Source organism: Hemitrygon akajei, chromosome 8, assembly GCF_048418815.1.
Source record: "Hemitrygon akajei chromosome 8, sHemAka1.3, whole genome shotgun sequence".
NCBI classification, from domain to species: domain Eukaryota; kingdom Metazoa; phylum Chordata; class Chondrichthyes; order Myliobatiformes; family Dasyatidae; genus Hemitrygon; species Hemitrygon akajei.
The window spans coordinates 79,409,284-79,436,220 of NC_133131.1; the positions used below are offsets into that span (position 1 = coordinate 79,409,284).

Sequence of the window (26,937 nt, forward strand, 5' to 3'; positions counted from 1 at the left end):
CTGATGAAGGGTCTTGGCCTGAAACATCACTGTTTATTCTTTCCCATAGATGCTGCCTTCTCTGCTGAGTTCTGCCCACATTTTGTTTCTGTTGCTTGGATTTCCAGTGTCTGCATATTCTCTTATTTCTCAGCCTCACTGGACAAGTTCCCCAGTCTGTCCTGGCAGAGCACTGCTGTGATATTTTCATTGGCTAGGAACACCACCCCTCCTCCTTTAATCCCTCTGGACCTGTCACCTCAATAACAACGGAACCCCAGAACACTGAGCTGCCAAACTTGCCCCTCCTGCACCAGTCTCACTATTGGCTACAAGATCATAATTCCAGGTGTTGATCCATGTTGTGAGCTCATCTGCCTTTCCTACAATACTTGCACTGAAATTATACAAAGCTCAGGACATTTGTTCCACAATGCTCAACCTTTTGATTCCAGTCTTTGTCTGATGTCTTAACAACGCCCGTCTCCACAGTCTCCCCACTATCTGTTCTGGGTCTCTGGTTCCCATCCTGTAGCAAAATTCACTAGTGCTAGAAGGGTGGAGGTCAGAATAAGATTTCTGGGGTGAGTTTTGTCTGAGCAGTTATGGGAGAAAGCAGTAGTCAGTAAGACCAGGTCTAGTAATCAGGATAGACAGGGGCATTAGAGAGGCTAGGAAAGGAATACTCAGTTACACTCAGTGCCTGTTTTGTTAGCTGCCTCCTGTGCCTAATAAAGTGACCACTAATAAGGTACGTTCATTGTCTTCTGCTGCTGTAGTCCGTCCATTTCTAGGTTTGATGTGTTGTACATTCGGGGCTGCTGTTCTGTACACCACTGTTGTGATGCATGGTCACTGGAGTTACTGACACCTTCCTGTCAGTTTGAACAAGTCTGACCATTCCCCTCTGACCTCTCTCATTAACAAGGCGTTTTCACCCACAGAACAGCCACTCACTGCATGTTGTCGTTACAGGAGGCACCTAATAAAGTGGCCTCTGGGTGTATATATGATCTCTGATCACACACCATCTAGTGGCTTGTGAACATAACATTTCAGAATCAGATTTAATATCAGCAACATATCCTGTGAAATTTATTGTCCTTGCATCAGCAGTACAATGAAATGCATAATAATAGAGAAAATAAACTGTGAATTACAGGGAGTAAATATATTAAATTGTTAAATTAAATAAGCAGTGCAGAAATAAAATTAAAAACAGTGGTGAGATAGTGTTCATGGGTTCTATTTCCAGTCAGAAGTCAGATGGCAGAGGTGAAGAGCTATTCCTGAATCATTGAGTGTGCGCGTTCGGGCTCCTGTATCTCCTCTCCGATGGTAGCAATGACAGCAGGGCATGTCCTGGGGTGATGGGGCCATCTTTTTCAGGCATTGCTCCTTGAAGATGTCCTGGATACATCGGAGGCTGGTGCCCAGGATGAAGCTGACTAAGTTTACAACTCTCTGCAGCACCAATCCCCTATCCCCCGCATTACTGGTTGGCGATGCCAGTTAGAACGCTCTCCGTGGTACAGAAGTACTGTGGGGATCACTTCCTGATTCACAGAAAGCACTCCGCGTTACTTTTGCAAATTCTAGCAAATTCACTGTATCTCTGGAAACATTTGCTGTCTGTACATATCTTTCAAAATAATAACAGCCAGAATGAAACTTAACTTGAAATCTTTTCATATTTATATTTTATTAAATATATCCAAATCAAAGGTTCTGATACTTCAAAAATAAAGACGATAATCTCATGGTCTACGTTATAAATATCAATAAATAAATGCAATAGTTTTTAAATATTTCTAAAAGTTGAATTAGTCAAAATAAATATAAATAAAATTAAACACTGTAAATAACATTTTGCAAACAATTGCTAACATACAACTTCTTAAGTTTACGATGTCATTTCTTTTACAGATTAACCTCTGTAACTTTTACAATTGTACGACCAAATGCTGAACTAAAACGTTCATACTTTAGGGCGGTTACTGCCTCTGTTTAACCATATTTTACACGTTGCACGGTTAATGGAACTGAAAAAAATTGCAAACTCCCAAGCTGACTTTGCTCTGACCACTCTACGTGTGGCATATGTGTGTCGGTAGGAGCAAGCTTTTTTATCAGTCGCGAACAAAACGTGCACTCCAAATACTAACAGGATAATTTTAAAAAATCCTGGTGTGGAGCAGAAATCACGGAGAGAGGTTGGGCTTGCATGTCCAACCAATTCCGTAATGTTATCGCTCTTTTGTTTCTGTCACTCTACCTAGTTAATAATCACTGGGAAATAAATAGATAGATAGATAAATAAATAAATAAATAGATCGTGGTATATATAAAAAGTAGTTCTGCCAATTCCAGCGGTGAGCCCACTTTCACGGACTCATAAAGCGAAGAGCTCGGGCTGATTTCTCCATGAACCGGACAAAGTCTCGCAGGATGACATGCGCATTCACTTGTCTGTTCCACTCTGTTGTTGACACTAAGCCTAACGCAGATGATTCCACCTCGCTCTCGCTCACGGTACTGATGCCAAACTCGACATTTAACTGAAATATAAAGAGGACAGCAGGGCTTGTGACTTGAGTCTCCATAGTTTCAGATGGGTTTGCCGCAGCCATAATCGCGCCGCTTCGTTTACTCTTACCTGGTGCATTATCAGTTCCGTGAGGCGTTGGGTACTGGACCGCATCCATATTATTTGTTCACTTGAACGCACGATGGATGTTTCCGCCAGCAATAAGAAAGGGTTGTATTTATGGAGGCCTTTTGCAATCGCTTTCAGGCACGTTTCCTAAACAGGAAAAATACTACAAGTAAGAAATAATCTTGGCTCGGGCTCTTCAGTTTTGACGACTTGTAGCTGAATTTAAATTAATTCTAGAATTCTCTTTTGTAAAACTGACAATTTTGCCGGGTTGTGCAAATTCGTTTAAACCCTGCTTTGTTGGAACCTGATTATCGTAAACTACGAGCGAAATGCCTGCTCCTTTTTGTTTTCCCTAGAGGTACACTTTTCTACAGACTGAAATGCCCTACTTTACAAGGAAACGGCTGCTCCTTCGGGCTTCACTCACCTTATGGAAACTGATCTTTGTACATCGGTCCTGAGATCGGATCTGCGGCAGGTTGAAGTCGTGGGTGAGCAGCGATCCCTGGTCCCCGTCACAGAAGGAGAAATACTCACACAGCTGCGGGAGAGGGGGGACGGGAGGGGTGGAGAGAGATCAGACAGAGAATAAGTCAGCTGCAAAGTGAAGACCAGGACAAAGTCTGCGGGGCGCCACCCCCTCACCTCCTCGTACTCACTCACCTGAGCATCCCGGAGCTCGGCCGCTGAGCTCTGGATCTGCAGCGCCAGGGAGTCGCAGGTTGCGCAGCCCGGGGCGGCTGCAGCGGTCCGCTCCGTCAGCGGGAAAGTGGCGACTCTTCCACAGAGCACCAGGAGTAGAAGGTAAAAACCTGCAGGGAAAGAGACAGAACGGAATAAGAATTCCCGCTTCCTGCAACCGCTCCGAAATGTGTTGAACTGATAACCGGAAGCTTTATTCACTGACTTTCAGCAAGTCCCATGTTGTCCTCCCCGTACAAAGATGTTCGATCTTTAACTCCCCAAGCTCCATTCTCCCCACTATTTATTAATCGCCCCCTTTGGGGAAAATCCAGTTACTAATGTTTTTTTTCGCAATATTTGTGTTACAGCACCTATTAGTCACTGTTGGATTCTTCCTTCCCGTGTGGCTGTCCTTCCTCTACGTTGAAGATGATTTCCACTCCAGTTCTCTTCCTTCTGACGTGAGCGATCGGGATAATCGTGGTTGATCGGCGTGATGGTCAAACGTGGAAATGCCAAGTGACGATACCAATCGTTCACCTTCCATAACCGCGAATGGAGCCCGCAATATTACGAGACCTTTTAATTAAATTTTGAGAATTGATCACTCTTATAGACAGAAAAGAGTCACTGCAAAATCACTACACCCAACAAAAATAATGTTCTAATATGAAGTACCAGGAATCGGAATCTAATTGATTATTATCGATTACATGATTATGGTTTGAATTTAAAACTACCAATGAGGCTCGGTTCAAACTTCCTGCTCGTGCTGTACAGGTCAATGAAAAAGTATTCAGCCCCCAACTCTTCGTTCACATTAATCAATATTACAAGCAGGGATTTTGATTAATTGACCATTCTTATTTGAGAATCACATAGTCCTTTTTCACAATAAATTTCAAAAAACAGGGTTAGTTGCAAAGCATAAAAAACTAAAATTTCAAAAACTGGAATGTCAGTAGTTAGAAAGTATTCATCCCCTTTGCTGAGCACTTAGTTGAACCACCTGTCACAGCTATTACAGCCAATAGTCTTTTTGGATAAGTCTCTATCAGCTTTGCAGAAGATTTACCTATTCCTCCTTACAGGTTTGCTCAAACTGTGCCAGGTTAATTGGGGAGTGGCTGTGATCAGCAATCTTGAGGCTTTGCCAGAGATATTCAATTGGATCAAGATCAATACTGAACTGGGCCACTCAGGAACATCCATTTGCCTCATTTGAAGCCACTCCATGGTTGCTCTGGCAGTGTGCTTCCGATCATTGTCCTGCTGAAAGACAAACATTCTCCCCAGTTTTCGTTTTCTGGCAGAGGCGGGTTTTATGCAGGATCTCTCAGTATTTAGCAGCTTTCATGTTCTCATCAATCCTGACCAGATTTCCAGGTGTTATTGCTGAAAAGCATTCCCATAGCACGATGTTATCTTCACCATACTTTACAATAGGGATGGTGTTAACTGCCTGATGCACAGTATTAGATTTGTACAACACACACCACTAAAATAAGGCTTATCCTTGCCTATAAAAACTTTGCAATATACAGCAAAGATGTGGAAGAAGGTCTTATAATTGTATGAGAGTAAAATGGAACTTTTTAACCTCAAAGGAAAGTGGTATGTGTAGTGTAAATCTAATACTGCACAGGAGCCAGGTAACACCATCTCTAGCATAAAGTGTGTTGCTAGCATCATACTATGGGAATGCTTTTCAGCAGCAGGAACTTGAGATCTGGTCAGGATCGATGACCAGAGAGATCCTGGATTAATATAGAGAGATCCTGGATAAAAATCCTGCTAGCTTCTGCCAGAAAGCTTAATCTGGGGAGAAAGTTTGTCTTTCAGCTTTCAATGACCCAAAGCACAAAGCTAGAGCAATCATGGAATGGCTTCAAGTGAAGAAAATTGATGTCCTTGAGTGGTCCAATCAGAGTGCTAACCTCTACTTGATAGAGCGTCTCCGGCAAGACTCTAGGATTGCTGTCCACTGCCACTCCCCAACTAACCTGGCACAGCCTGAGCAATTTTGCAAGGAAGAATGAGGAAATCTTACTCCATCCCATTGTGTAAAACTCAGAGACCTATCCAAAAAGACTACTGGCTGCAATACCTGTGAGAGGTGGTTCAGCTAAGCACTGAGCAAATGGGGATGAATACTTTTGAACTGCTGACATTTGAGTTTAGAATTTTTAGTTTTTCATGAATTACAAATTTCCCTGCTTTTTGGATTCTACTGTGAAAAAAGGAGCATGAGATTCACAAATACAAATGCTCAGTTAAATTGATCGAAATCCCTGGTTGTAATCCTCATTTATGTGAACAAAGGAATAGACGCTGAATACTTTTTCGAGGCACTGTATATATTTATTAAGACTTGATCAATGATGTAAATTATAATATCTTCATTTATTAAATATATTAAAACATGCAGTAGTTTCATTACTATGCTGGAATTTTGTCTAATATGATTACATTATTGTCATAACATTTCCTATGTTTCTAACATGTTTGTATACCTTTACTAAGAATCACAGAAAGAATCTATTGAGTGAATTATCCGTAAAGGATGAAAAAGAGTAAAACAGTCAAATTGTGGCATCTAACATATTTATAGCCTTACAGGCTTTGTATGTGCACACTGATTATAAGTTAATGATTTCCATGTCTTCACGTTCTCGGGATAAAGATCTCCCTCTAGATTCTGTACGATTTATTTTAATTTTAAGTCCCTTCATTTTGACTTATTAAGAAGTCTGTTTTCCCCATTTCTTCCATCAATATCTCTCATTGATTTTATGCTCAAAATATATGAAATAACGGATGTGGACCATTTACCTCTTGCTGCTGTTCTGCTATTGAAGTAACTAAACTCAGTGAAGGACCTGTTTCTGCACATAATCAAATGTTCTCTTTAAGATCAAAGCTTATCTTTTACTTATTATCATCTTGCTGCACCCTCTCCAGATCCCTTCTTGTATCCTCTGTTTGGCTTGGATTTCAACGGCTCATGTTGTAGCTCATGTTGTTCCCCTGTTTAAAAAAGGTTCTAAAAGTATTCCGGGAAATTATAGGCCGGTAAGTTTGATGTCGGTTGTAGGTAAATTATTGGAAGGAGTACTAAGGTATAGGATCTAAAAGTATTTAAATAGACAGGGACTTATTAGGGAGAGTCAACACGGCTTTGTGCATGGTAAGTCATGTTTAACTAATCTATTAGAGTTTTTCGAGGAGGTTACAAGGAAAGGGAATGAAGGGAAGGCAGTGGATGTTGTCTACATGGACTTCAGTAAGGCCTTTGACAAGGTCCTGCATGGGAGGTTAGTTAGGCATATTCAGTCGCTAGGTATACATGGTGAGGTAGTAAATTGGATTAGACATTGAGAGAAGCCAAAGAGTGGTAGTGGAGGATTGCTCCTGTGAGTGGAGGCCTGTGACTAGTGGTGTGTCACAGGAATCAGTGCTGGGTCCATTGTTATTTGTCATCTACATAAATGATCTGGATGATAATCTGGTAAATTGGATCAGCAAATTTGCTGATGATACAAAGATGGGTGGTGGTGTGGACAGTGAGGAAGGTTTTCAAAGCTTGCAGAGGGACCTGCACCAGCTGGAAAAATGGGCTGAAAAATGGCAGATGGAGTTTAATACAGACAAGTGTGAGGTATTACAATTTGGAAGGAAGACCAAAGTAGAACATACAAGGTAAATGGTAGGGCACTGAGGAGTGCAGTAGAACAGAGGGATCTGGGAATACAGATACAAAATCCCCTAAAAGTGGCATCTCAGGTAGATAGGGTAGTAAAGAATGCTTTTGGTGCATTGGCCTTTATAAATCAAAATATTGAGTATAAGAGTTGGAATGTTATGGTGAGGTTGTATAAGGTATTGGTGAGGCCGAATTTGGAGTATTGTGAGCAGTTTTGGTCACCGAATTACAGAAAGGATATTAATAAGGTTGAAAGAGTGCAGAGAAGGTTTACAAGGATGTTGCCAGGACTTGAGAAACGGAGTTACAGAGAAAGGTTGAATAGGTTAGGACTTTATTCCCTGGAGCGTAGAAGAATAAGGGGAGACTTGAAGAAGTATATAAAATTGTGATGGGTATAGATAGAGTGAATGCATGCGGGCTTTTTCCACTGAGGCTAGGGGAGAAAAGAAACCAGAGGACGTGGGTTAAGGGTGAACGGGGAAAAGTTAAAACAGAACATTAGGGTGGGTCTTCTTCACACAGACAATGGTGGGAGTGATGAATGAGCTGCCAGATGAAGTGGTAAATGCGGGCTCAATTTTAACATTTAAGAAAAACTTGGACAGGTACAAGGATGAGAGTTGTATGGAGGGATATGGGCCAGGTGCAGGTCAGTGGGACTAGACAGAAAAATAGTTCGGCACAGCCAAGAAGGGCCAAAAGGCCTGTTTCTGTGCTGTAATGTTCTATGGTTCTATGGCTTTAACCTCATGGACCACCGATTATCCGGACTCATTAAAAGTGAGCAAAATTCCTGTGATTGTCTCCTTCGAATCCTCCATGTAACCTCTCGTAAACATCAAATTAGGTGAATCAATCCTATTAACAAATTTATGCAGACTTGAACGGATCCATGCCTCTCTATATTAACATTAATACTTCATAATTATTTCCAGTAGTTTTCTCAATACACTACAGAGATTAGACAAGGTTCCCCATTTTAGATTCATTCAGAAATTCAGCCGGCATGGGATCCAGGGAAACATGGCTGCATGAATTCCGATATGTCTTGATCACTGAGGGCCGAGGGTTGTGGTGGATTGAGTGCATTATGTCGAGAGGTCCAGGACTAGTGTTGTTCCCCAGGGATCTGTTCCGAACCCTTGCTCTTTGTGATTTATATAAACAACTCACATAAGGAAATGAAAGCATGGGTTCTTAAGTTTGCAGATGACATGAAGCTGTGGATAGTGTAGACATTTGTCAAAAATTATTGTGGGATGTTGACAGGGTGCAGAGCTGGGCTGAGAAGTGGCAGATGGAGTTCAATCCAGAAAAGTGTAAAATGATACACGTAGGAACGTCAAACTTGAAGGCAGTGTACAAGGCTAATGGTAAGTTTCTTAAAAGTGTGGAGGAACAGTGTGCTCCTGGGGTCCAAGTCCATAGATGCCTCATAGTTGTCTTGCAATATGATAGGGTGGTTAAGGAGATGTAGAGTGTGCTAGTTACAAGTCAAGGGATTGTGCTCAAGAGCCACAAAGTAGTGATGCAGCTCTATAAAACTCTGGTTAGACCACATGGTGTATTGTGCTTAGTTCCGGTTGCTTCATTATAAAAAGGATGTGAAAGTTTAGAGAATGCGGAGAGAAGATCTCCCAGGGTGCTTTCTGGATGAGAAAGCATGTCTTATATAAAAAGGTTGTGCAACTTGGGATTTTCCCATTGGGGCAGAGGAGGATCAAAGGTGATTTGATAAGATGATTATAGGCTTAGATAGAGAGGACAGTCAGCATCTTTTCCCAGGGAGGCAATTGCTAATGTGGAAGGGCATAATTTTAAGGTAATTGGAAGAAAGTGTAGGAAGGATGTTAGGGGTATTTTTTTTATACACAGAGGGCAGATTGCCAGGGGTGGTGGTGAAGGTAAATATATTCAGGCCATTAGTGGTTATTAGATAGGCAATGGATGAAACAAAAATGGAGGGTGTGTGGGAAGGAAACGTTTGATTGATCCTGAACTTGGTTAAAGGGTCAGCACAAATTTATGGGCTGAAAGGCCTGTACTGTGCACTACTCTATGTGTTATATTTATTACTTAGTCTATGCCTACAAGTGTCATGTTAACCACTTCTGTTTCAAAAACAAAAAGGGAGATTATCTGCATGGTGATAGAGTGAGAAAGGTTGCAGTACACGGACACCTGGTTGTCCTTATACACCAATTGCGGCAAGGATTTAGCTATGGAGGTGATTTGTTCCCCTTCATGGTGATGTTATGCCTGCTGCCCCCTCCTTTGTGAGAATCACAAGATCACTGTTGGGTTGGTCAAAGGGGCCCAGGAAATGAGGGAGGGGCGTGCGGAATGCCTCGTTCCCCGGTGATGAAAAGCTACGAGACATGGCCATTGTCTCCTGGAGACAATGTTTGTGGATTGGGGACTATGCTATGTGCAAGCCCTCGGGCAAAGTGGGCTGGTTGAGAGAGAGATTGCATTACCCCCAACCTGATTGACATCTACCACCCTGCGAGTCAGGATAAAAGAGGGGCTGTAGGAACAGCCCCTCAGATGCACCAGAAGAAACACTATCGCTCCCGTGATATCGGGAAGCCATTTGAAGGAGGCCACGTGCGTTCAGTTCCATTGAAGAAAGGGGAACTGGTGGCTTGCAACACGGAGAATGGCTTTTATCAGTTACGGGGAAACCCAATCCCCGACTAAAAGGATCGGCATCATAAAAGACCCAGGCAAGTTATACGTCTCTCCCTCTAACAACCAAAATGCTGCAGCTTGAACGATCTAACAGTGACTATTATATTTCCATCGGACAATACATTATCCCCTAGACAACAACAGAGCTATTTCTTATTGGTTATTATGATACCCGTGTTTAAATTTAGTATTGACTACGTATATTATCTGTGTGTTTGCATTGATATTAGTTTTGTGTATTTTTATCAATAAATACTGTTAAAAATAGTATCATCAGACTTCAACGGACCTCTCTATCTTTGCTGGTAAGTGACCCAGTTACGGGTTTGTAACAGTCACAAGACTCAAGGACAGGAATGAGGACGGTTTACTGCAATTGCACAGGACCTAGATAAGACTCCATTGGAGTTTTGGCCTTGTGTCAGGAAGGATGATTTTGGCAATGGAAAGTCCCACGATGGTTACCACACTGATTCCCAGGATGGCATGACTGACAGTATAGAATTGATCAGTTAGGCTTATATTCACCAGAGTTGGGAAGAATGAGAGTGGCTCTCATGTAAACCATTTAAATACAAACATGATGAAATGAATGTTAGGTGTGCCATTTAGAACTGAAATCATAAGATACTTCAGCCAGAGGCTAGTGAATCTAAGGCATTCTCTTGTGCAGAAAGCAAGGGAAGCTAAATCACTAAAAATACCAGGAAGGAGGTAGACTTTCTGATGCTTCAGAGATCAAGAACTGAAGTGGATGGCCAGCTGTGATCAAATTGAACATTACTGAAAGACCGAAGGGTTTAAATTGCCATTCTTTGCTTTTTCCTCCTTTTATTCTCTTAGAATTCTGGATACATTGCATCTGGGTCTGTTGATTACTGTGAAAAAATAGCCGTCAAAATGGTACAATTAGTATAGAAGAAGGCAATTGAACTTTGGACAGAATTTTGAAATTTTGAAATATTCCGGTTATACACTACAGATTTTCAAAATTTTCTTTATTTCAGGACTAAGATTAATGGGCTCACCTTCCACTTACCTTCATTTTAAAGTGCTAGCATAAAATGATTTTGGCGTCAATCTGCATCCCAAATTGCAATATCCTCATATTTTTCATAACCACCTGCAATAACTCAGAGGCAACAAGGTGACAATCTCATTCGGAAAACAAAACTGGAGAACAAATCTGTTCTTCCACATCAGGGCACAAACTAAGTGCTCTATGCAGTTGAAGCTGTTGTGACTGTGATCTAAGTGACCAGAGAGATACTGAAGCTGGTCATACATGTAGAAGTCTTTATCCATCACAACAAGCAGGCATTCTTCTGGACACACTCGCAATAGAGTCTCTTAAACTCAAAAGTTCCTTTAAAATCAGTAGATCATACAATACAATTTCAAGAGTTATAATACTTCACTATTTTGAAAATAGAACATAGAGTAGTACAGCAGATTACAGGCCCTTAGGCCCATAATGTTGTGCCGACCCTCAAACCCTGCCTCCCATATAAACACCGACCTTAAATTCCTCCATATGTCTGTCTAGCAGTTCTCTTAAACTTCACTAGTGTATCTGCCTCCACCACTGACTCAGGCAGTGCATTCCACGCACCAACCACTCTCTGAATGAAAAACCTTCCTCTAATATCCTCCCCTTGAACTTCCCTCCTCTTACCTTAAAGCTGTGTCCTCTTGTATTGAGCAGTGGTGCCCTGGGGAAGAGGCGCTGGCTGTCCACACTGTCTATTCCTCTTAATATCTTGTACACCTTTTGGGTTGACAATGCTTCCATTCAATTTCATCTCTACAGAGGGAGACACGTCTGAATGATGGGACAAACTAATTGACATATATATTCCAAAATCTTGTAAAGACAGGGAGCCAGGTGCCCAAGGATAGTGTTTGTGTGAGCTGATTCTCTGAGTACACAATACATTAACTATTGATTGCATCTGTACCTATGACCATGTTCGATATATTAGGTGATGGCATCAGCTGAGTTCACCGGCTGCTAATCAAGTCACAAAGCTGCTAATCATTGAGCCATGTAGTCTGGTTTGATGTCGGCCGACGAACACAACTTCGTAGTCTTAATAACTGGCTGATGCACATGTGAGAATCACATGGTCACCATTTTGATATCCACACCTCTTAGTCTGGAATCTAGCCTGTGCTTTTAACATCAATTTACTGCTTGCAATTTACATTTTACGTCAATAACTGAAGACTAGTTCTTGTTTGAATTAATATCTGCTATATTCACGTTAAGTCCAGAATACTCCCTAACAAAGGCAAATGAGGTATAAAGTTTTCCTTTTTGTTCTTATTTATAGAAAAACTCAGTCTGTAATCTGAATGACTTTCTCTACATTTTAATGATGGTAAAATAATAAATGATGTTCTTTGTGTTTATTTGCTATCATTATATAGAGTGAAATTCTGGGCGGCACACTGAGCTGTAATAGTGTGTGCCAATTACTAACCTACCACTGGCACCATGGCAGGATAGCAGTCAGCGTGCCATTATTACAGCTCGGGCATCAGAGTTCAGAGTTCAATTCGGTATTCTCTTTAAGGAGTCTCTGTACGTTCATCCTCTGTAATGTGTGAGTTTTGCCTAAGTGCTCCAGTTCCCTCTCACAATTTAAAATACACCGTGTAGAATAATTAGTCAATATAAATTGTCCTGTAAATAAGTTAGGGTTAAATCATGGTTTTCAAGGGTTACTCAGATGACATGGCTCAAAGCTCTGAAGGTAGAGAATACATCTGGACCAGATGGACTACAACCAAGAGTTCTGAAAGATGTTGCTGAAGAGATTGTCCAGACATTGGTAATTATCTTTACAGAAACACTAGATTCTAGGATGGTTCCAGAGGATTGGAAAATTGCAAATGTCTCTTCACTCTCCAAGAAGGGAGGGAGAAGCTAGGAAATTATAGGCCAGTTAGCCTGACCTCAGTCATTGGGAAGATGGTGGAGTTGATAGATAATGATGAGGTTTTAGGATACTTGGAGGCACGTGATAAAGTAGGTCAAAGAAAGCATGGTTCCCTTGAAGGAAAGTCTTGTCTGACAAATGTGTGGGAGTTCTTTGAAGAAATAACAAGGAGCATAGAGAAAGGAGCATCGGTGCTGTTGTGTACTTGGATTTTCAAAAGGCCATTGACAAGGTACCACACATGACGCTGCATAACAAGATAGGAGCCCAATGTATTGCAGGAATAATTTATACATTCTTTGATAATAAATGTTTTTTGACTTTGAGATACCAGCATGGATAAAGCATTGGGAGAAGGCAAAGAGTGGAAATAGAGGAAGCCTTTTCTGTTTTGCTGCCAGTGACTATTGGTGTTTAGCAGGGGTCGGTGTTCGGACACTTCTTTTTACATTGTTACATTGTTGATTTGGATGATGGAATTGATGGCTCTGTGGCCATGTTTGCAGATGATATGAAGATAAGTGGAAGGGCAGGTATTTTGAGAAAGCAGGAAGGCTGCAGAAGGTCAGACAGATTAGGAGAATGGACAAAGAAGATAGAATACAGTGTCGGGAAGTTTGTGGTCATGCACTTTGGTGAAAGGAATAAAAGCACAGACTATTCTCTAAATGGGGAGAAAATTCAAAAATCTGAGGTGCAAAGGGACTTGGGAGTCCATGTGCAAAATTCCCTAAAGGTTAACTCATTAGTTGATTCAGTGATGAGGAAGGCAAAAGTAATGTTAGCATTCATTTTGGGAGGACTAGAATACAAAAACAAGGAAGCAATGCTGAGGCTTTATAAGATACTGATGAGTTCTCACTGGGACTATTGTGAGCAGATTTGGGCCCCTTTTCTAAAAGAGGTTGTGCTGACATTGGAAAGAGTTCAAAGGAGGTTCACAATAATGATTCTGGGATTGAAAAGCTTATCATATGAGGACAATGTGATGACTCTGGGTCTGTACTCGCTGTAAATTAGAAGAATGAGGAGGTATCTCAGAGAAACCTATTGAGTGTTGAAAGGGATAAATAGAGTAAATGTGGAGTTGTTTACAGTGATGAGGGTGTGGGATCTGGGACCAGAGGGCACAACTTCAAAATAGATGAATGTTCATTTACAATGGAGATAAAAGAGGAAATTCTTTAGCAAGGGAATGATGAATCTGTGAAATTTGTTGCCACAGGCAGCTGTGGAGGCCAGGTCATTCAGTGTATTTAAGACAGAGGTTGACAATTCTTGATAAGTCAGGGCATTAAAGGTTATGGAGAGAAGGCCAGAGAATGGAGTTGATGGAGAAATGGATCAGCCATGATCAAATAACAGAGCAGACTCGATGGACTGAATGGCCTAATTCTGTTCCAAGTTTCATGGTTTTAATTTAAATAATGCAGTAAATCAAATGAGGCAAATAATTTGATCACCTAATCCAATTACATAAGTCTATATTTATCTGTAGTAGAACAAGAGATGTGTTGGTGCTGTGGCACGTGGGAGATTATGGACATTATTCTCCAAGTGACTCCATTTGTAGCAAATGTCTGCAACTCAAGAAGCTTCAGCTCAGTCTGAGCTGCAGACGCTGTGTGACAGAAGGGAGAGTAAAGGTTACCTGGCCATTAGCCCCAGGAAGCAGCCACTCCATAAACTATTAAACACTTTGGAATTGACACATGGAAGCAAGATGATGAGACACGGAATGAGGGAATTACAGGGATCCAAAGGCATCGATCCTGCAATTGTCCAATTGATGTTGCAGTCCTTGGGTATAACTGCAGAGACACCAAGCAGACTGACGGGGGTAATGGAAGACATGCTGGTTGGGAGAATAAAAAGGAAGATAATTGTAGTAGGAGACAGTGGGGTTAGAGGGATAGACACTGTTCTGAAGCATGAGCCATCTTGCCTACTTGGTGCCAGAGTAAGGGGTATCTACTTTGAGCTTCAGAGGAACTAGAAAGGGCCAGAGTAACATTAAAAAAGTAGAATCATGAAGTTAACAATCTCTGGATTATTACCTGAGCCATGAGCAAATATACCCAGTGTAATCATTAATAATTACTTCTTATTTTATTTATTTTAATATTTTTATGTATTTATTATATATCATAGAAAGACAAAGATGGCAATTCTCAGAAAACCTGGATGACGAGAGATGTTGAAAACTTAGTCCAAAAGCGAAAAAAGTGTATGTAATGTTTAGAATCGTAACATCAGTCGGGCCTTCGACAAATGTCAAGGAAGCCGGAGAAATGATCAATAGGGTAGCAGAGGGATAAAAGGGGCCTTGAAATATTTCTGGTCTATAGGATTAAAGAGAATTCCCAGCCATTTTATAACATTCATTAAAAAGCAAAGAGTAATTAGAGAGGTTAGGTCTACTCAAGCACAAAACAGGGAATTTATACCCAGAACCAGAGAAAGTGGGCAAGGTACTAAATGAACACTTCACATCAGTATTCTCTAATGACGTAGAGGTAGCAAGGTCAAGAAGTGGTCTGATATATTTGGAGATTGAGGATGAGGTGTAGAGCTATCCCAAAACATCAAGTTGGTTGAAGTCTGCAGTGCCTGAAGGGATTTATCCTAGGTTATAGAGAGGTGGAAGAGAGGAGATAACTAGGGCCTTTACAGAAACATTTGCATCCTCATTAGCCGCAGAGGAGGTCCCAGAGGACTAGAGATTACTGTTTCTTTGTTTATGAAGGGCAATATCGATAAACTGTGAAATTACTGATTGGGACACCTTACAACATTGAATTGGAATCAGATTTAATATCACTAGCATTTGTTGTAAAAATTGTTAACTTTACAACAGCAGTACAATGAAATACATGATAAATATAGAGAAAAAACTGAGTCGCATTAAATATATATATACCTTTATATATAAAATAGTTAGTAGTGCAAATAATCAGAAATAAAAAATAGTGAGGCATTGTTCGTGGGTTTAATGTCCATTTAGCAATCGGGTGGCAGAGAGGACGAAGCTGTTCCTGAATCACTGAGTGTGTGCTAACAGGCTTCTGTACATCCTTCCTGATGGTAACAATGTGAAGAGGGTATGTCCTGGGTGTTGGGGGTCCTTAATGATGGATGCTGGCTTCCTAAGGCATCGTTCCTTAAAGATGTCTTGGATACGACAGAGGCTGATACCCATGGTAGTGCTGACTACTTTTACAAGTTTCTGTAACTTATTTCAATCAGCCAATCAGAATGCTCTCCATGGTACATTTACAGAAATTGCTGAGTGTTTTGTTTGACAAACCTAATCTCCTCAAAGTCCTAATGAAATATAGTCACTGTTTTGCCGTTTTTATAGCTGCATCAATCTGTTGCGTGCCAGATATCCTCAGAGATATTGATAACCAAGAACTTGAAATTGTTCATTCTTTCCACTTCTGAACCCTCTATTGATAGGGAAATTATCACCAAAGATTATTAAGGACAAGAATTATGTATCTGGAAGAGCATAGACTTTTTAGAAATGCCCAGCATGGCATTGTACGGGGGAGGTCAGGTCTTAAACTTAATTTTTTTTAAGGAGTTAACAAAGATGATTGATGCAGACAGGTCAGTGAAACTAAACTTTAGACAGACTTCAGTAAAGTGTTGAACAAAGTACCTCATAGTAATTTGGTTCAGAAGATTATGGCAGATGGGATCTGTGGATACTCGCCAGCTTGGATTCAAAAGTAACTTGGCTGGGTTAGAGGGCATTCCCTATAAGTAGAAGTTGCACAAATTTGGCTTGTTTTCTCCAAAGCATTGGAGGCTGAGGAGTGACATGATATGCAGATGTACAGGAGGTACCTAATAAGGTGGCCACTCCATGTATGTTTGTAGTCTTCCACTGCTGTCACCCACCCACTTCCAGGTTCCAGGTTTGACATGTTCTTCTGCAAACCACTGTTTTAACACGTGGTTATTTGAATTTGGGTACATGAAGCTTGTCAGCCTGGGAAGGCAGTCCATCTAAGAAAGGGAAAACTTTGATTTCAAACTCTGCTGCCTTGCGGCCATACCCACTCATGAGAAATGCTTCGGGAGTAAACCCTGAGGACAAATCGGGAGCTGGAGTCCCTAAGGCAGTTCGACGTGACCTTCAACCTCGCTCTGCAGCTCCTGGGACGTGACTGGTGCCAAGCTGTATCTGCCCTTGCCCTTCCCTTGGACAACATCAGTGGCGTGGAGAGGGGAGACTTGCTGCATGGGCAACTGCCGGTCTTCCATACAACGTTGCCCTAGTCTTCCATAAACCTTACCTGTACCCTGGAATCCATTTCAGGTGCAGATTCATGGTCTCGCGAGGCTAACGGATGCCACCATTTAAATTACTGTCACCTTCCTGACAGTTTGAACCAGCCTGGCTATTTTCCTCTGATCTCTCATTAACAAGGTGTTTTCACCCACAGAACTGCCGCTCACTGAATACATTTTTTTGTTTTAAACACCATTCTCTGTAAAATCTAGGTTGTTTTCTTTGAAAATTCCAGGAGATATGCTTGTGCATGGGAGGGGAAGCTGGGGGCGGGGGAAGGTTTGGGATTCTAACGTTGAACTATCATTCATTCTTTGGGGCACCCCTCTGTTTTCGTGGATGTTTGTGAAGAAAAAAATTTCAGGATGTATATTGTATACATTTCTCTGACATTAAATGTACCTACTGAAACCTATTGAGATCACCAGTTTCTGACATTACCGAAACGGTTGTGTGCTTCTCGTCAATTCTGTCAAACACCATTGGTGATATTAAATAACTGAAAGCTTCTTTTCCCACTCCCTCGATTTACCAAACTCATCCTCCCCCAATCCCATCTGCTGCCCTGACTGCTTGTCTGCACCGCAACACAATATTTCTAATCACTCCTTCATCTTTCATAGTCCTGATTTTCCCAGCCCGCCCTCCATAGAGACCGATACTCAACATTTGGAGCGCTCAGATATATCTCACTGTATTTTCATAATTATTTCATAAATGTTTGCCATTAAGCCCTTTTGATAACTGTTTAAGCCTAAAATTTACAGTCAGGTATATCTGATAAAATTAAAAGTGAATGGGAGAAGGAACTTCAAATTTCTTTACCTATAGAGAAATGGGAGAAAATTTTTCAATTGGTTAACTCCTCTTCTATTTGTGTTAAACATACGTTAATTCAATTTAAAGTGGAGCACTCAGCTTTTGAAAGCTGTGTTGACATTTCCACCATTGCACGGAAGGAAGTGTTGTGACTCAGCTCTTCGCAACCCCTCACGCTTACGCATTTACCTAGTCCTCACCCCAAACCATTATTTATTATTCAGTTTTAGTCATTTCCTACTCTACTGTGCTTGCTGTTTTAAAAAAATGTATTAAACAAAATGACCTGACACACATACTTGCAGTTATGCCAATAGTTTTTGATAACAGGGTAGTCCCAAAAAATATGATAATAATTTGCATTTTGATTTCCACAATTTCTCCAGCAAAAAGGGAGGTTACTATCTTAATGGGATTTCTGAGAGGGTGTAATAAAATATCTTATCAAGTTTTTCCATCCAAACTCCCTCCTTTTCTGCGAATTGGTACACTTCCATTGATATCTCCATATTGTTGTCCATTCTTCCTCAGATATAATTATCCCTCCTTCCTTCTCCCATTTTGTTTTAATGTATGAAGTCGAATGTGTTTTAAGATTTGACAACCTCTTATACATGCTTGAAATGATTCTACTACCATTATCTGAATTATATGCTTTTCTAAAGAGCTCTATCAAGCATGTATTTGCCTTGGTTACATTTTTAAGCATCTTATTAACATATTGTCGCATCTGTAAATACCGATAAAAATCTTGTTTTTCTAATAAGTGTTTCTCGTTAAGCATTTCAAAATTGAACAGTGTTCCTTCTTTCATTATGTTGCAAAGAACTGTTATTCCTTTAGCTGTCCAGTCCTTAAATCTAGCATCCAATTTATTTGGTGTAAAATCAGAGCCATATGCACACCATTTAAGAATTGCAATATCTCCCTCTAGTTTATATTCTTTTATAGTAGTTTTCCATATTTTAAGAGTCAATTTCACCCATGGGCTATCAATTGTATTTATGTACCTTTGCAGGTTGTTATCAGCCAAAATTGCATGTATGGGGGTGGGAAGTACCCGCTCCTCAATGTTTTTCCATTCAGCATCATATGATGGGTTGCACCAACATATCACAGCTCTCAACTGTGCTGCAAAATAATAATCTCTAAGAGAAGGCAAGCACCATCTCCCCTTTTCCTTTGCTAATTGCAAAGTTTTGAGACGAACTCTAGGCCTTTTATCCTGCCAAATATACCTTGATAGCATCTTGTTCCATTCATTGAATTGATTTTGATTAATCTCTATTGGTAGGGTCTGAAAGAGATATAACAGTCTGGGCAGTATATTCATTTTAATAGACTCAATCCTTGAACTGAGACTGAAAAAAGGAATCTGGCTCCATCTGGCCACATCTTCCTTAATTTATTTATATAAAGGCTGATAATTACATTCTGATAATTTTGCTAAATCTTTTGGCGTAATGATGCCCAAATATTTGAAAGACTCTGTGTGCCATGCCTGGGGCTATTGACTTTCAATTTCTCTTGGTGGGCTATAGTAATATGAAAGTAATTCGGTTTTATCTATGTTGATCTTGTATCCTGATAATTGACCATATTGTTCAAAGGATTGCATCAATTTAGGTAAAGAGTACGTTGGTTGCCCTAGATAGATCAAAATGTCATCCGCATAACAAGCCAATTTATGCTCTGTCCCTTTAATAGTAATTCCCCTGATATCTTCATTTTGTCTGATGCATTGAGCTAATGGTTCCAGATATAACGCGTGGAGTAGTGGTGACCATGCACAGCCCTGTCTCGTGCCCCTTTCTAGGGTAAGACTATTTGATAAATATCCATTGATTTTAATCCTAGCAGTAGGATTGTCATATAGTGTCTGCATAGTTTTAATAATTGTGTCTAGGAAGCCAAATCTATGTAAAACTCTGCAAAGAAAATTCCAATTAACTGAATCAAATGCTTTTTCAGCACCAAGCTTATCACTATTGCTTTGATTTTATTTTTTTGAATATGATCCATAATGTGAAGTGTCCTTCGTATATTGTCTTGAGTCTGGCGTTGTCGTATAAAACCTGTCTGATCATTACATATCAGTACGGGTAGAAACTCCTCTAATTGTTTGGCCATGATGGAGGTAAATAACCTATAATCTACATTAAGAATGGATATTGGTCTAAATGACCCGCATTCCATTTTATCCTGGCCTTCTTTCGGTATAGCTGAGATTATCACTTCCTTCCAACTGGGTGGCATTTGTGCCTTTTTTAGAGCCCAGTTCAGTGTGGGGAGTAAAACAGGAATTAACTCATTTTTAAATTCTTTGTACCACCCTGCCATATGCCCATCTGATCCTGGTGACTTGCTTAATTTAAGCCTACTAATTGCAGCTTTTAATTCAACTTCAGTTATGTCAGCAGTCATCCTTCTATTTTGTTCTTCGCTTAAAGTGGGTAACTCTAGAGAATTCAAGGTGGTGTCAATTTGGGTTATGCTTCCCCCTGGAACTTTGGAATGTAGCGTTTTGTAAAACACTTCAAAAGCTTCTTGAATTTCACTTAGCTCATTTTTTATCATTTTTGTTCTTGCATCCCTAATTCTATGAATTGTATTTTCTGCTATCTTTTTTTTTCAGTTTCCATGCCAGTATTTTCATAGATTTCGATCCACTTTCATAATGTCTCTGTGTCAGAAACATTAAGTTTTTCCTGATTTCTTGCATAGCCAAATTATTTATTTCATTCTAATTCTTTTAATTTCCTCTAATGTATCCTGTGCCAAATTCAATTTATGTTTTTTCTCTAATTCCTTCAGACTATTTTGTAATTCCTCTAATGTTTTATTCCTTATTTTTTTCTTATATGAAGATATCGCTATAGTTTTCCCTCTAAAGATCGCCTTCAGAGTATCCCATAAAATGGGAATTGAAACCTCTCCATTATCATTAAATTCGAAGTAGAGACCAATTTCTTTTTTAATTTGTTCCTTAAAGTATGGATCATTGAGTAGATTTGAATTTAGTTTCCAAATAGTATTCTTTGGTTGTAGGTCAAAATCAACAGATAAATATATAAGGTGCATGGTCACTTACATCTATTGTCCTAGTTCCACAGGTGTTTATTTTGTCTTTGTCTTTTCCAAATGTTATGAAATAGTCTATTCTTGTATATACAGAATGTGGAGCAGAATAATGAGTGTATTCCCTTCTGTCAGTGAAAAGGTCCCTCCATATATCAATTAAACCAACATCCTCAAAAAGTGTAATAACTTTCTTGTGTAAAGATTTTGTTTCATAGGTTTTTCTATTGGAAGAGTCTAAGTTTGGTTGTAATTGTAAATTTAAGTTCCCCCACATATCAGGAGACCTTCTGTTCCCATTACCATAATATCAGTAATTTTCTGAAAGAAACCAATATCACTTCCCGGGGGTGCATATATATTCAATAGAGTAACTGAATGTCTGTCTATATTCCCCCTAACCAGACTATATCTGCCTTTTTCATCTCTCATTTCGAATATTGTTTCAAAATTTAGCTTACTTGAGATAAGAATAGCAGCTCCTCTCCTATGCCCTGATTTATATGAGGAGAAAAACAGATTAGTGAAGCCCATTCTCTTTAGTTTTTTATGCTCATTATCACTTAAATGAGTTTTCTGTAAATATACTACATGGGCTTGTTCTTTTTTCATTTTGGATAAAATTCTCTTACATTTGATTGGATTTAATATCCCTTGGACATATGAGCCCTGTGCACAACTTTAAACGGTATTAATGAATGTTTAGCACATATAGATGATAAATTGACTAATTGAAGAATTTTATCCCAATTCTCAATAGGGATAGTAAGGTTAAGTTCTCTTTCCCAATCATTTTTAATCTTATAGAAGGGCTCTGAACGTATTTTCATATTTATATTGTAGAGATTTGATATTACACCTTTCTGAGAAGGATTTAGTTCTAACAAATTCTCCAAAATACCCAAAGACTCAAGAGTTGGAAAGATAGGAAGTACAGTGTTTAAGAAATTCCTAATCTGTAAATATCTAAAAAAAATGAAATCTAGGCAAATTATATTTATTAGATAATTGTTTTATGTCTTTTGAACAATTATCCAAAAATAAATCGGAAAATCGTAGTAATCCTTTAGTCTTCCAAGCTGAATAAGTTTGGTCTATAATAGAAGGATGAAAAAAGAAATTGGATACAATAGGAATAGTTAAAACAAATTGATTCAACCCTAAAAATTTCCGAAATTGAAACCATATACGGGCTTCCCCGATGGAGGAAAGGGACAGGAAGGGACAGAACCACCCGAGGGGTAACGGCGACGGCCTGGCTTACACAACGGAAGCAAAGGAACAAAAGGGAGTTAGGTCCAGGGTGAGTAGCAGGGTTACACCGGTAAATAGGGAGAATCAAGCAGATAGCGCGACAGCGCGGGCAAGGCGAAGACGGCGGAACAGCGGGACCAGCGCACACGAGAAGCAGGAAAACAAGGCGAAGCAGGATACAGAGCAGGTTAAACCAGCTTCAGAGCTGGACGACCCCCAAACTAGGCTCAGTCCCCGAGCCCCTTATAAACACCTGCCCCCTAATGGGCAACAGATGTATCTCCTTAAGCCAAGATGATCCAATGGCTCCGGGTGGTAGGAGGGCCGGCTGCAAGGCCCGGAGTCCGGCTTCCGCGGACCGGAGCAAGACCCGGAAGGCGGACTCCAGACCGGACCCCAACACTCAGTCAATATGTGAAAAGTTTCCTCTGCAAATATGTTGTTCTAAATCCCTTGGGCTGTTTTGTGGTCTACGATATAGCCCCATTAACGTGGTCATACCTTTCTTATTGGACTTATTGGATGAGATGGACTTCCCATGTTTTTTTTCAGTTCTGATGAAGGGTCTTGGCCTGAAACGTCACTGTTTATTCTTTCCCACAGATGCTGCCTTGTCTGCTGAGTTCTGACCGCATTTTGTGTCTGTTGCTCGGATTTCCAGTGTCTGCATATTCTCTTATTTCTCAGCCTCACTGGACAAGTTCCCCAGGCTGTCCTGGCAGAGCACAGCTGTGATATTTCTGTTGGCTAGGAACACCACCCCTCCTCCTTTAATCCCTCTGGACCTGTCACCTCAATAACAACGGAACCCCAGAACACTGAGCTGCCAAACTTGCCCCTCCTGCACCAGTCTCACTATTGGCTACAAGATCATAATTCCAGGTGTTGATCCATGTTGTGAGCTCATCTGCCTTTCCTACAATACTTGCACTGAAATTATACAAAGCTCAGGACATTTGTTCCACAATGCTCAATCTTTTGATTCCAGACTTTGTCTGATGTCTTAACAACGCCCGTCTCCACAGTCTCCCCATTATCTGTACTGGGTCTCTGGTTACCAACCTGTAGCAAAATTCACTAGTGCTAGAAGGGTGGAGGTCTGACCAAGATTTCTGGGGGGGGGGGGTGAGTTTTGTCTGAGCAGTTATGGGAGAAAGCAGGAGTCAGTAAGACCAGATCTAGTAATCAGGATAGCCAGGGACATTAGAGAGGCTAGGAAAGGAATAATCAGTTACACTCAGTGCCTATTTTGTTAGCTGCCTCCTGTGCCTAATAAAGTGACCACTAATAAGGTACGTTCATTGTCTTCTGCTGCTGTAGCCCGTCCATTTCTAGGCTTGATATGTTGTACATTCAGGGCTGCTGTTCTGTACACCACTGTTGTGATGCATGGTCACTGGAGTTACTGACACCTTCCTGTCAGTTTGAACAAGTCTGACCATTCCCCTCTGACCTCTCTCATTAACAAGGCGTTTTCACCCACAGAACAGCCACTCACTGCATGTTGTCGTTACAGGAGGCACCAAATAAAGTGGCCTCTGGGTGTATATATGATCTCTGATCACACCCCATCTAGTGGCTTGTGAACATAACATTTCAGAATCAGATTTAATATCAGCAACATATCCTGTGAAATTTATTGTCCTTGCATCAGCAGTACAATGAAATGCATAATAATAGAGAAAAAATTGTGAATTACAGGGAGTAAATATATTAAATTGTTAAATTAAATAAGCAGTGCAGAAATAAAATTAAAAACAGTGGTGAGATAGTGTTCATGGGTTCAATTTCCAGTCAGAAGTCAGATGGCAGAGGTGAAGAGCTATTCCTGAATCATTGAGTGTGCGCGTTCGGGCTCCTGTATCTCCTCTCCGATGGTAGCAACGACAGCAGGGCATGTCCTGGGGTGATGGGGCCAACTTTTTCAGGCATTGCTCCTTGAAGATGTCCTGGATACATCGGAGGCTGGTGCCCAGGATGAAGCTGACTAAGTTTACAACTCTCTGCAGCACCAATCCCCCATTCTCCGCATTACCGGTTGGCGATGCCAGTTAGAACGCTCTCCGTGGTACAGAAGTACTGTGGGGATCACTTCCTGATTCACAGAAAGCACTGCGCGTTACTTTTGCAAATTCTAGCAAATTCACTGTATCTCTGGAAACATTTGCTCTCTGTACATATCTTTCAAAATAATAACAGCCAGAATGAAACTTAACTTGAAATCTCTTCATATTTATAGTTTATTAAATATATCCAAATCAAAGGTTCTGATACTTCAAAAATAAAGACAATACTCTTATGGTCTACGTTATAAATATCAATAAATAAATGCAATAGTTTTAAAATATTTCTAAATGTTGAATTAGTCAAAATAAATATAAATAAAATTAAACAGTGTAAATAACATTTTGCCAGCAATAGCTAACATACAACTTCTTAAGTTTACGATGTCATTTCTTTTACAGATTAACCTCTGTAACTTTTACAATTGTACGACCAAATGCTGAACTAGAACGTTCATACTTTAAGGCGGTTACTGCCTCTGTTTAACCATATTTTACACGTTGCACGGTTAATGGAACTGAAAAAAATTGCAAACTCCCAAGCTGACTTTGCTCTGACCACTCTACGTGTGGCATATGTGTGTCAGTAGGAGCAAGCTTTTTTATCAGTCGCGAACAAAACGTGCACTCCAAATACTAACAGGATAATTTTAAAAAATCCGGGTGTGGAGCAGAAATCACGGAGAGAGGTTGGGCTTGCATGTCCAACCAATTCCGTAATGTTATCGCTCTTTTGTTTCTGTCACTCCACCTAGTTAATAATCACTGGGAAATAAATAGATAAATAAATAAATATATATATCGTGGTATATTTAAAATGTAATTCTGCCAATTCTAGCGGTGAGCCCACTTTCACAGACTCATAAAGCGAAGAGCTCGGGCTGATTTCTCCATGAACCGGACAAAGTCTCGCAGGATAATATGCGCATTCACTTGTCTGTTCCACTCTGTTGTTGACACTAAGCCTAAGGCAGATGATTCCATCTCGCTCTCGCTCACGGTACTGATGCCAAACTCGACATTCAACTGAAATATAAAGAGGACAGCAGGGCTTGTGACTTGAGTCTCCATAGCTTTCAGATGGGTTTACCGCAGCCATAATCGCGCCGCTTCGTTTACTCTTACCTGGTGCATTATCAGTTCCGTGAGGCGTTGGGTACTGGACCGCATCCATTTTATTTGTTCACTTGAACGCACGATGGATGTTTCCACCAGCAATAAGAAAGGGTTGTATTTATGGAGGCCTTTTGCAATCGCTTTGAGACACGTTTCCTAAACAGGAAAAATACTACAAGTAAGAAATAATCTTGGCTCGGGCTCTTCAGTTTTGACGACTTGCAGCTGAATTTATATGAATTCTAGAATTCTCGTTTGTAAAACTGACAATTTTGCCGGGTTGAGCAAATTGGTTTAAACGCTGCTTAGTTGGAACCTGACTATCGTAAACTACGAGCGAAATGCCTACTCCTTTTTGTTTTCCCTAGAGGTACACTTTTCTATAGACTGAAATGCCCTACTTTACAAGGAAACGGCTGCTCCTTCGGGCTTCACTCACCTTATGGAAACTGATCTTTGTACATCGGTCCTGAGATCGGATCTGCGGCAGGTTGAAGTCGTGGGTGAGCAGCGATCCCTGGTCCCCGTCACAGAAGGAGAAATACTCACACAGCTGCGGGAGAGGGGGGACGGGAGGGGTGGAGAGAGATCAGACAGCGAATAAGTGAACTGCAAAGTGAAGACCAGGACAAAGTCTGCGGGGCGCCACCCCCTCACCTCCTCGTACTCACTCACCTGAGCATCCCGGAGCTCGGCCGCTGAGCTCTGGATCTGCAGCGCCAGGGAGTCGCAGGTTGCGCAGCCCGGGGCGGCTGCAGCGGTCCGCTCCGTCAGCGGGAAAGTGGCGACTCTTCCACAGAGCACCAGGAGTAGAAAGTAAAAACCTGCAGGGAAAGAGACAGAACGGAATAAGAATTCCCGCTTCCTGCAACCGCTCCGAAATGTGTTGAACTGATAACCGGAAGCTTTATTCACTGACTTTCAGCAAGTCCCATGTTGTCCTCCCCGTACAAAGATGTTCGATCTTTAACTCCCCAAGCTCCATTCTCCCCACTATTTATTAATCGCCCCCTTTGGGGAAAATCCAGTTACTAATGTTTTTTTCACAATGTTTGTGTTACAGCACCTATTAGTCACTGTTGGATTCTTCCTTCCCATGTGGCTGTCCTTCCTCTACGTTGCAGATGATTTCCACTCCAGTTCTCTTCCTTCTGACGTGAGCGATCGGGATAATCGTGGTTGATCGGCGTGTTGGTCAAACGTGGAAATGCCAAGTGACGATACCAATCGTTCACCTTCCATAACCGCGAATGGAGCCCGCAATATTACGAAACCCTTTAATTAAATTTTGAGAACTGATCACTCTTACAGACAGAAAAGAATCACTGCAAAATCACTACACCCAACAAAAATAATGTTCTAGTACGAAGGACCAGGAATCAGAATCTAATTGATTATTATCGATTACATGTTTATGGTTTGAATTTAAAACTACCATTGTGTCTCGGTTCAAACTTTCTGCTCGTGCTGTACAGTTCAATAAAAAAGTATTCAGCCCCCAACTCTTCGTTCACATTAATCAATATTACAAGCAGGGATTTTGATTAATTGACCATTCTTATTTGAGAATCACATCCTCCTTTTTCACAATAAAGTCCAAAAACGGGGTAAATTGTAAAGCATAAAAAACTAAAATTTCAAAAACT

The 26,937-nt window shown here is 40.6% G+C and overlaps 2 protein-coding genes across 2 annotated transcripts; both read right to left on the reverse strand.

The window, feature by feature from the left end:
* Nucleotides 1-2,237: 2,237 nt before the first annotated feature.
* On the reverse strand, nucleotides 2,238-3,869 carry LOC140732519 (interleukin-6-like). The gene is made up of 6 exons (XM_073055289.1): nucleotides 3,745-3,869; nucleotides 3,546-3,637; nucleotides 3,302-3,450; nucleotides 3,066-3,179; nucleotides 2,636-2,782; nucleotides 2,238-2,537 (listed from the first exon to the last, which is right to left on the reverse strand). Exons 1-6 carry the CDS (start codon nucleotides 3,867-3,869, stop codon nucleotides 2,364-2,366), a joined length of 801 nt encoding a protein of 266 aa, XP_072911390.1. The 3' UTR covers nucleotides 2,238-2,363.
* Nucleotides 3,870-25,027: 21,158 nt separating this feature from the next.
* Nucleotides 25,028-26,533, reverse strand: LOC140732520 (interleukin-6-like). The gene is made up of 6 exons (XM_073055290.1): nucleotides 26,409-26,533; nucleotides 26,211-26,302; nucleotides 25,967-26,115; nucleotides 25,731-25,844; nucleotides 25,301-25,447; nucleotides 25,028-25,201 (listed from the first exon to the last, which is right to left on the reverse strand). Exons 1-6 carry the CDS (start codon nucleotides 26,531-26,533, stop codon nucleotides 25,028-25,030), a joined length of 801 nt encoding a protein of 266 aa, XP_072911391.1.
* Between the last annotated feature and the right edge of the window lie 404 nt (nucleotides 26,534-26,937).